This window comes from Lycium barbarum, chromosome 6, assembly GCF_019175385.1.
Source record: "Lycium barbarum isolate Lr01 chromosome 6, ASM1917538v2, whole genome shotgun sequence".
Classification (NCBI taxonomy): Eukaryota; Viridiplantae; Streptophyta; class Magnoliopsida; order Solanales; family Solanaceae; genus Lycium; species Lycium barbarum.
The window spans coordinates 7,970,288-7,981,256 of NC_083342.1; the positions used below are offsets into that span (position 1 = coordinate 7,970,288).

The following is a 10,969-nucleotide window of genomic DNA, read 5'->3' on the forward strand; positions in this document are numbered from 1 at the left end:
AAGATTGTATAGTTTATTTGTGTTATAAATTTCAACTTTAAGCCCCTTTGTAATTTGATGGTGTTCATTTTTAATCTCAACTTCTCTGTTCCTAAAAGCTGTTATTTTGTTGAAAATCCAAGTTATGCCATTTCCATCACAACTTCATGGTGGTTGTGTAATAGAATTTTGCCGGGGTCGGCATAGTTTCTCATTTTGTAAATTAAAGTTCTGCCCATTACGACATAATTTAAGTTCAGAAAAGTTGCCAAAACCAGCAACAAAGACAAACCCTTTGAAGTTATTGACCAGCTAAAATGCATTTATTATTTGTGACGTAATGCTGTTATTTTGTTGAAAACCAAAGTTATGTCCTTTGCATCACAACTTTATGGTGGTTATGTAATAGGAGTTTGTCGGGGTCGGCATACTTTGTCATTTTATGAATAGAAGTTCCGCCCTTTCCGGTAGAAATTAAGTTTATATAGTTTGTTTGTGTTATAAATTTCAACTTTAAGCCCCTTTGTAATTTGATGGTGTTCATTTTTAATCTCAACTTATCTGTTCATAAAAGCTGTTATTTTGTTAAAAATCCAAGTTATGCCCTTTCCATCACAACTTCATGGTGGTTGTGTAATAGAATTTTGTCGGGGTCGGCATAGTTTCTCATTTTGTAAATAGAAGTTTTGCCCATTACGGCATAATTTAAGTTCAGAAAAGTTGCCATAACCAGCAACAAAGACAAAAATCCTTTGAAGTTATTGACCAGCCAAAATGCATTTATTGGGGATTATTTGTGACGTAATGCTGTTATTTTGTTGAAAACCAAAGTTATGCCCTTTATGGTGGTTATGTAATAGGAGTTTGCCGGGGTCGGCATACTTTGTCATTTTATGAATAGAAGTTCCGCCCTTTCCGGCAGAAATTAAGTTCAGAGAACTTGCCACAACCAGCAACAAAGACAAAACCTTTTAACTTTTTTGACCAATCAGAATGCATTTTATTGGGATTAGTTGAGACGCCAACTATTTGGGCAGTCAAACGCATTTATTAACTTTAATTAAATGTATTTTGACTATACTTATGATTTTACACTATAAATTAGACCATTTTTACATTCACTCACATTTTATCTCTTTCTTATACAACCTTTGCCGCATAACAATGGATGTGAATTTCGAGAAAAGGTTAAGCAGGTCCTATGTCCTTAACGATGACTTTGTATATGTAAATGTTATCAAGAAACTTTTTTGTTTTCATCTGGGTTTTTATTCCATTCATCCTTATTTTTAGTAATAATTTTGTGTGTTTATTTCGTTGCAGATCCTTCCAAATGACATCTCAGACAGTCTTCCGAACTCTGAATGTGAAGCCTATGTGCTTTATGGTCGGCATTACTACAAGATGACTTACAAAGTTGGTGCTTATCGGCGCCTTTGCCAGGGGTGGAAAGACTTTGTTGATACCAATGGGCTGCAGGAAGGAGATACTCTATGCTTTAGGCTTGTTGAGTGCAATGCTGGCATAGGGATTATTGTTAAGAAGAAGGAGGAGATTGTAGTTATAGACTAGATCTGCTCATAATTTTTGTTTTAGTATGAATGAATTTTTATTTTTAGTCTATGTTTGTTGTTTTTTTTTTTTGTTGCTCTCCAAAATTTGTATGAATGAAATTTTACTATGAATTTATGAAATATTTTACTTAATGTTAATTGTGTTGGGCTGAATGTTTTTTCCAAATTTTCAACATTTTAAAATATTTTATAAACAACAAAGCACATAAGTATGCCCCTAACAGCATACTTATTTATTTTGTAAGCGGAAGACATGCCAGTTCCGGCATAAATGTAAAACTTGAAAACAACAGAGAGAAGGAATATTGTTATGTCCCAAGGCATACATTTATTAAACTTACCAGGATGTAGTCTTTGAGATACCAATTTTGTTTTGCCATTTTCCCCGGCAAAAACTGTTATACCTGTCAGAGGAGGCATAAATTATAAAACTAGATAATTAAAGTTGATGATTTTTTTTATTTTTCCTCAATGTTTTATGGTAGATAATTGTAGATTTCATGTAGGGACATTTATCTGTTATATAGTCTTTTATTATTAGCTATTATATAGTCTTTTATTATCAGCAACAAGAAGATAACAACTTAATAAAAGAAAATAATAAAAGAAAGAATGGACAGAAGAATAAATGAGTGATAAGATGCTTGAAGTCTCAGTCTTAGTAATACCAATGTTTTGCCATTTCTTTCAGGCAGAGCATGCATTATGCGTCAAGAATCATAAGATAAATTCATATAAACCATGTATAAGAGTGTGATGTTAGGATGACAATTTCCTCTTCATGTATCTTCTTGAATATGTATTGAGAGCTGGACTGTGGTTACAGGTTGCCCTAGTGTGTCCAAAGAACTTGCATCTACCACATCTGTATGTGTACTTTGTTGATTCTCTTCTTGGGCGATATCTTTTTGTTTGTTTTCTTCCAGGTCTTATTTTAACATCAGGCGGCGTTATTTTAATATCCATAATGTTTTGTGGAATAATCCATGAGTCTTGATTTCCAACTGATAGTATTTCACCTTTGTATGTCTCTTGGCAGGCTTGTTTCTTGAACCAGTCCGCACAGTATGTAGATTTTGGCAAACTTCTTTTGTCTATAACTGCCATGGCATGTGTGCACGGTAACTCGTCAGTTTGGAACTCCAAGCACTCACAAGTCATATTCTTCAGGTCTACATTGTATTGATATCTTTCATCTTTCACAACAAATTTGACGGGAGTTATGTTTTCTACCTGTGGAAATTGACAATATAAATGAGTGATATTTTTTGTGGCAATTTTCAGATTATATGAGAGTTATGTCGTTTCTGGCATACTTCCTGTACATTGAAAATAAGAGTCTGCCCCTTCCGGCAGAACTAAGTATAAAATAGGGTCATAGTTGTTCCTTTGTCCAGCATAACTTTTGTGTTTGGTTAATTTTAAACTATACATTGCTCATAAAACTAAGATTGAAGTGTGTGTTGGTAAAATTTACTTACTTTCATTGTGAGCATAAAAACAGTGTCATAGTTATGCCCTCACTGGCATAATTCCATGCTAGTTAAAATAAGAGTCTGCCCCTTCCGGCAGAACAAAGTATAAAAATAGGGTGATAGTTTTTCCATTATCTAGCATAAATTTTGTGTTTGGTTAAAATTAAACTATGCATTGCTCACCAAACTAATATTGAAGTGTGTGTTGGTAAAATGTACTTACTTTCATTGTGAAGCCTCTACTTATCTTTTCAAGCAGAATCTTTTCAGCCCAACATGTCAGGTCATGGGACGGTCCTGTTGCGTCAAATTTTCTCTGGTAAAACCAATTTTGCAGCTTGTTCTGGATGTAATCAATACATGCCATGATTGGCAACTCCTTTGCTTTCCTCAATACAGAATTCATTGTCTCGACATTGTTTGTTGTGAGCATGTTGTAACGCCTGTTGGTGTGGAATGAACGTGCCCATCTTTCCGGTGGTTCTTCTTCTATGTATTCTGCAGCTTTTGGGTCGATTTGTTGTATCTGTGACATATAGGTACGAAACTCTGCCTGTTTGTAGGTAGTTGCTGCATTGTAGAACAGTGATAGGATCACTTCGGATGGGAAATATTTCTGCAAGTTCTTCTCCATGTGGTAGATGCATATTCCATGTTGGGTATCTGGATACAGTTCTTTGATTGCAGTTGCAATTGACGAGTGGCGATCGGAAAGAATTGATAGGTCTTTGCGCGTGCCAAACACCTTTTTCACGTGTCTGAAGAACCACCTGTAGGATTCATTATTCTCAGAGTCTGCAATACCAAATGCGAGAGGAAATATGCTGTTGTTTCCATCTTTTGCTACTGCTATCATGAGCACACCGCGGTATTTTGATTTCAAGAAGGTTGCATCCACCATCATTACTGGTATGCAGTGTTTCCAACCCTCAATTGATGCTCCATACGCGAAAAAAGCATATTTAAACTTATTGTCAGCGGTCCATTTGATGTTAGCAACTGTTCGAGGATTTCTTAATTTCATCATGTGAAGATATTGCGGTAGAAGTGTGTAGTTATTTTCTGGGCTTCCTCTTATGACATTATAAGCGTGTTGGAGGGAACGCCATGCTTTGTGGTAACCAATGTGCAAGCCATATCTGCTTCTCATTTCTTCAATGACAAATTTGGGTGTTATCTCTTGTAGTGTATGGCGTACTAGGTCTGTAATGTATTCCGCTATGACTTTTGAAGTTGCATTCCTCATGTCAGAGGTGATGAAATTTATTGAACAACTATGTCTCTTTTCAAAGTTAACTACTTTGAAAAGTTCTGATCCTCTGAACCTTGAACTGTGGAAACGCCAAATGCAGGTTGGATCAACACATCTGATGTAATACCGTTGCGTGCATGACTTTTCTACCTTGTACTGTTGATGACGAGTAATTGCAATGTTATTCATGCACTTTTTCACGGTATCTTTGTCTTTGAATAAAATGCCAACTTCTATTTGATCAATCGATGCACTAGGTGTCAAAATTTGTGTATCATTTTGTATCCTCTTCCTTTTTAGTGTCTTTGTTTTGTTGCATGGCTGTGTTTGTGTCTCTTCAACTGTCATGCTCGGAGTAAGTGATACAACATTCATTGAAGTTGGATGCTGAGACAAGTCATTGTTTACAACTTGCTCAATGTTTGGCGGTTGCCATTGTAACTGCTGAGGTGTCTGGTTAGGAGTTACTATCTCGCTCTGCTCAAGTGGAATCCCAAGGTTATGTCCAATAAGGCTGTGTTGTTCGTCATCCAATCCAACTTCAGACATGTCTTCTTCATAAGCAATGCAGAGTTGTCTGTCAATTTCCTCTATGGTTTGTCCTTCTGTCATTAGGATAGATTCATTATGATGTTCTTGTAATGGGTTGTTCTCCGCATCAGCTGAATTGAACTCTAATATGAAACGGGAATTCTTGAAGTTGTCATTGTTGTTGAGCAGGTACAAGCAAGTGTGAAGATCAATGTCGTTTGTTACACGCATCCCTTTGGATGTTTTCTCACTGGTGTCAAACCATATGTTGGCCTCTTTTTGCTGAGTATCTTGTGTATGCCCCGCAAATATCTGTTGAGTGAATTGTTGAAAATTTACACCATCATTGACAAGTATTAGCTTGGTTTCATGATTAACATAATTGTAGGCGGCGTCCCATTTGCCGTTGAAGGCTACGTAGATGCATCTTGGTGTCATTTTTTTGTTAAACTTCCTGCATAAAGAGAGATTCACTTGAGCAAAAACCAAAATGAAATGTATTTAAGTTGTTAGTTTTGAAATTTTAAGTTCTGCCCTTCCCAGTAGGCTTTGTATATAAAGTCATGAAGTATGCTTGAAACGGCATACTCTACCATTTTGTAAACAGAAGTTCTGCCGCTACCAGCATTCTTCAAAAACGGAGTAACTGTTTCTGCAACAGTTATTTTCATGAAACTGAAAAACCTCCTCTGTCTTTATCCAATTTAAATCAAATCCATTCAACAGTTATTCCAATTTAAAATGGACTAATTTATACTTCTATATAAACCAACACAACTTTTGGAAGAAGGAAAAAAACGCTTTACTTCTGAAAACCAGATATAATCACATACAAAACGAACCAAAATCAACATATTGTACATGTTAATGGTGGCCACGGGCAAGCACATGAACATGCCCATCCTCATAACCAAATCCATCCTAATATTGCAAATTTGCAAATTACTCATGAAATTGCTGATATCAAAAGAGACATAGATTTTCTGAGGGCTCTTTACGGTGCTCTAAGTAGAGAAAATGATGATCTGCGAAGAGAATTACGATTTGTAAGGCAGAGGTTATTCCAACACACTGGCCAAGTTGACGATGGGGCAATTTGGAATGGGTACACGTGAAATTAGAACTGATGATGGTAGTTTGGTACTTATGAAGTTAGGATTTTATGTTTTGTGGATATATATATATATATATATATATATATATATATATATATATATATATGTTAATGAAGTGTAAGTTTCTTTAGGTTTGTAGAATTTTACTTTAATGGCTTCTAAACAAAAGTATTACTATTGTCTTCTACGGCATACTTGTTCAGAATTTTGTTCAGAACTTTGCCAGTAATGGCATACTCTACTACTTTGTAAATTGTACTTTTGCCTTCTCCGGCATACTTGTTATGAAATTGGTTCAGAACATTGCCGTTAACGGCATACTCTACTCTTTTATAAATTGAACTTTTGTCTCCTCCGACATAAGCACTTTTTGTTTTGCTGATGATAATGCAATAACTGTTTTTGGTTAAAAAAAATAAAAAAAAATGAAAACCTCCTCTACCTTCATCCAATTTAAATCAAATGCCTGCAACAGTTATTCCAATTAGAGGATTGACGCAACTGGACTAATTTATACTTCTACATAAACCAGAACTTTTGCCTTCTCCGGCATACTTGTTATGAAATTGGTTCAGAACATTGCCATTAACGGCATACTCTACTCTTTTGTAAATTGAACTTTTGCCTCCTCCGGCATAATCACTTTTTGTTTTGCTGATGATAATGCAGTAACTGTTTTGGTTAAAAAAAATTAAAACAAAATGAAAAACTCCTCTACCTTCATCCAATTTAAATCAAATTCCTGCAACAGTTGTTCCAATTAGAGGATTGACGCAACTGGACTAATTTGTACTTCTATATAAACCAAAACTTTTGCCTTCTCCAGCATACTTGTTATGAGATTGGTTCAGAACATTGCCGTTAACGGCATACTCTACTCTTTTGTAAATTGAACTTTTGCCTCCCTCCGGCATACTTGTTCTAAATTTTTACACAGTTTACCTTAATTCAAGTTTAAATCGATAAGCATTGCCTGATTTAAATTGAATTTACTATAATTACAATTTCAAGTAAATAAACATTGTATACTAATTTAATTAAGGTATAAAGTAATTAAAATCATAACAAAGCATTAAATCCAATCGATTCTATTTTGCTGATTAATTTTATCATGCGTAATGTTCAATCTGAGCTGTATGTCATCTGTTTCTTAATAATCAGGTCATAGAAGATGATCTTTTTCAAATATTAACAATCTAAACTCAATAAAATCGTTAAATTGAGTTGAATTAAGATTTGTACCTTTTACTGATGTTGTAGCAGCAAAATCAATGGAGAAATCTGGCTTGAAACAACGATTTGAATAATTGAGAAATCTGGCTTAGGAACGAAGTTGGGATGGGTTAACGATAGAAGGATTTGAGAATAACGATTTTTGTTGTGTTTTATATGTAACGGTTAGGGGTAGTACTGTCTTTTTATTATGTTAGTTTTGCTCGGAAGGGCAATAATTAAAGACCACCATTTTGAGGGGCAAAATCTAAAGACCAGCCCAAAAGAGGGGCATTCGCGCCAATTGCCCCAGCTTATAAGCTAAAACTTATAAGCTGTTTTAGCTTATAAGCAAAAAAAAAAAAAAAGTTAGACTACCCAACTTATTTTTTTTAGCTTATAAGCTGCAAACAGCTTATAGGCATAAGCCCATCCAAACAGGCTCTTAAAGCGAAAGTTCTGTTCACGAATCATAAACGCACGTTGATTTTAAATTTGAGCCTCAAATCCTATGGCCAAAGGCCAACTAAATCAATTTTAGCATTCGTAATTAAAGTGGCAAAAATTCGTGTATGAAATTTAGCAGTAAACTTCCTACATCTTTGTCTTAAAATTTTCGACATTTTTGCTTGAAGTTATAGGATTATTGGCAAGGGAAAGTTGAATGCTTGAATTTCAGGCGTTAATGACTGAACTTCAGCTATACAAACTTCCGACATAAATTTCAGAAGTTAAGCTTGTTAATGTATTTTGAAAGTTTGTCTTTATTTTACGCAACTTAAGAGCCTAACTTCAAATAATTATGTCTTAAATTCAAACACTTTTTGCATAAACTAAGCCACATATGCACCTAAAATTCTCTCAATATTCTTGTTATTTCGCTCCGTATTATTCTTCTTACAGTTTTATTTCATAAAAAGTAGAAAAAAGAGTGTTTAATTCACAAATGCTCTGCTAATATTGGCTCTGCCTTTGCATACATGAAAAAAATATACACATATATAAAGAGGACCCCATAATTTAAATTACTACATATAGAGCAAAACACAAGCCACTAACCAACAAACAAACAAAAACAAGCCAACCACCCAACAAACAAACACTGGAACAATTATTTTTTAATGAGGGGGGAAAAAATTCTTGTTTTTTTTTTTTTTTTTTTTAGTTCTTAAGAAGAATTGTCTTGAATGAACTTCTTGATGATGACCATCAACTTCTTGGAAGGTTCTGAATTTGGATTAATAGTGAAAAAACCATGTTGTTGTCCTTCAAATTCCACATACTCAATCTTTTTTCCATAATTTTTCAATTTATTTGCATAGTCCATGGCTCTATCTTTAAGAAGATCACATCCTCCAACAATCACAAGAATTGGGTCAAGATCCATTTTTTCCAAATTTGGGCTGTTGGGCCCAAATGGATTCACAAGTGGATGGTCAGTTGTTGATCCAATTGGTATTGATAGCCTCCAAAACCTGTAAATGAGGAAAATAGCTCTGGAATTACGAAATTTAGACCTTTTACATGTAACATATTTTAGGGTGATTTGAAAAAACATAGGATCATTTAATGTTGGGTGTTTCACTTTTATCCCTGTTTAAGGAATTTGTGAAAAATTGGTCTCGACGTATACTAACCTAAAAAAATGAAAAATCATGAACAATGACAAACAAGTTGTTACTTTAGTACGATCTTCACTCTCATCTCTTGTTAAATTGTTCATAAGTCTTGTTGGATAGGCAGCACTTACTTGTGTTTAATATTGTTCACATGTTATGACACACGTGTCATAACTTCAGTACAATCTTCATTCTCCTATCTTGTTAAATTGCTCACAAATTTTGCTAGATATAGCCAAAACTTGCATATTATTAGCTTATTCACGAGTTATGATGGACGTGTCATAATTTTAATATAATCTTTATCCTTGCATCTTATTAAACTGTTCACAAGTCTTGTCAAATTGACAATACATGCCTGTGTTGTAGCACCGAAGCAATTTTTGGACAAATTCCTTAAATGGGGAACAAACTTAAACAACGGCCCAGAAATGTTCATATTTGGGCAAATTTTCGCATACTTTAACCAATTAGATGACCTCATCATTTACACTTTAAGCCCATAGTTTTTGGTGATAATTAATAGAAAAGCGAAACTGTTTATACCAAAAATGATGACGTATTTAAGCTAAGTTTTTCCTCTCTTTTAAATCACATAAGGTAGAGTTCCAAGTTAAGAGTTCCTTAAACAAAATACTTGTTGATTGAAATCGCAAAGGAAAAAGGTAAGTTTAAAGAATTTAGAGTTTAATGCCTAAACCATTTCAATTATGATTCTCAACAAAGACACTTAAAGTTATTTGATTATGAAACAAAATATAACAAACAATTAAAAACTGGAATTTTAGAGAACCTGTCAATGAGCTCAATGTTTAAGAAAGCTTCTTTAGGTCCCTCAGCTTCAAACTTTGTTCTTACAGTCCCTCCAAAGAAAGGAAGCAAATATACATAACCCCTAACTCGAACCGGATCCAGCTCGGCTGAGCCGGCTTTAAGCCGAACAGCCAAATTATGCGCGATGTTGCCACCTGCTGAGTCACCCGAAATAAACACTCGGCTAAAGTCAGCAACGTCCGTAAGCCACGTGTCCGGCTTATCGGACACGGCTTGATCCTGGAGCCATTTCAAGGCTGCGTAACCGTCTTCGATGGCAGCTGGGAGCCGGTTCTCAGGAGCCAACCGATAGTCGGGGGAGATAACCACGGCTTGGAGCTCGGAAGCGAGCTTGAAACAATAGTTCTGACAATTTGGCCACGCACGAGATCCAATGCAAAAGCCACCACCGTGAATGTAGTAGAAGACGGGGAGCTTAGCCGTCGAGGTGGGAAAAGCCGGCTTGTAGAGCCGGAGTTGAAGGTTATGCATGGCTTCAAACACAACATCTTTCCAAAGAATTGAGCCATCATCATGTATCGGCACTTCAAAGCTTGGCTTAGTTGATCTTACTATAGTTCCATCACTATATACCCTAAGAACACCTCTACATTCTTCCACTTCATATTTGCTCTCTTCCATCACTCTCAATGTATGTTCTTGCTAGTGTATGAGAGTGTCCCTTAGTGTGTGTGTGTGTGTTAAAAATATAGGAGGAGGAGAGAAAACAAAGGAAAAGTTAATAGAGGGTGGTTTCTTTGTTTTCTTGTTCTATTTGATGATGTTAACGCAAGACAAAAGATATTTCAACTACTATAACAAAGTTTGTATCTGGTTGTCACATAGTGTTATCACATATGGATTAGGTTTGGCTCAGAATAAAATAATGATGGAAGGAAAAAAAAACTTTTGGCAAAAGAATTAATACAGCTTGTGTGCAGACAAATGCAATTTGACAAAGCTCAAAAATAGGGGTTCTATTGAAATTTATCTAAATTTAGTAGTGTGAAATTATGATTCAAAGCTTCTCAATTGCCCACAAGCAGAAATTTTGCACAATAATGGATACAATAGAACAGACTCTCATATTTTGCCCTACTTTCATAGTTTTTATTTTTATTTTTTATAATCGATAAATTAATCCGCCCCTCTATCTTCTCCACTTAAATACTAAGCTTTTTGTCTATAACAGAGTTTGAACCATGATGTGTGCCTAACCCATATGTCATAAGTTTCATAATATCTGACGTAAGGACATTGTAAAGTTGCAGGATAAAAGACAGGAAAACTCATGTGGCATGAGGGAGGAATATAATCAAGATATGCATTTTCTCACTAGAAAGTTCTATCATAGTTGAAGGTTAAAATTTTTACAAAAATAAGGACTTGGATAATAACG

The 10,969-nt window shown here is 35.0% G+C and overlaps 2 protein-coding genes across 2 annotated transcripts; both read right to left on the reverse strand.

Moving 5' to 3' along the window:
* Positions 1–1,890: 1,890 nt before the first annotated feature.
* LOC132643753 (uncharacterized) lies at positions 1,891–4,829 on the reverse strand. The gene is made up of 4 exons (XM_060360287.1): positions 4,598–4,829; positions 3,252–4,027; positions 2,608–2,786; positions 1,891–1,957 (listed from the first exon to the last, which is right to left on the reverse strand). The coding sequence occupies exons 1-4, from the start codon at positions 4,827–4,829 to the stop codon at positions 1,891–1,893; spliced, it is 1,254 nt and encodes a 417-aa protein (XP_060216270.1).
* Positions 4,830–8,097: 3,268 nt separating this feature from the next.
* Positions 8,098–10,305, reverse strand: LOC132599519 (carboxylesterase 15-like). Its single transcript, XM_060312871.1, has 2 exons — positions 9,551–10,305; positions 8,098–8,613 (listed from the first exon to the last, which is right to left on the reverse strand). Exons 1-2 carry the CDS (start codon positions 10,210–10,212, stop codon positions 8,307–8,309), a joined length of 969 nt encoding a protein of 322 aa, XP_060168854.1. The 5' UTR covers positions 10,213–10,305; the 3' UTR covers positions 8,098–8,306.
* Between the last annotated feature and the right edge of the window lie 664 nt (positions 10,306–10,969).

Excerpts from the sequence above, each read along its gene's own strand:
- LOC132643753 (XM_060360287.1), bottom strand. The coding sequence starts at position 4,829 with ATGTCTGAAGTTGGATTGGATGACGAACAACACAGCCTTATTGGACAT. Across the intron at positions 4,028-4,597 it reads AGAGACACAAACACAGCCAT|TTGCTAACATCAAATGGACC; the intron begins GCAACAAAACAA and ends ATCCTCGAACAG. Across the intron at positions 2,787-3,251 it reads GTAGAGGCTTCACAATGAAA|GTAGAAAACATAACTCCCGT; the intron begins GTAAGTACATTT and ends CAATTTCCACAG.
- LOC132599519 (XM_060312871.1), bottom strand. The coding sequence starts at position 10,212 with ATGGAAGAGAGCAAATATGAAGTGGAAGAATGTAGAGGTGTTCTTAGG. Across the intron at positions 8,614-9,550 it reads AACATTGAGCTCATTGACAG|GTTTTGGAGGCTATCAATAC; the intron begins GTTCTCTAAAAT and ends CCTCATTTACAG.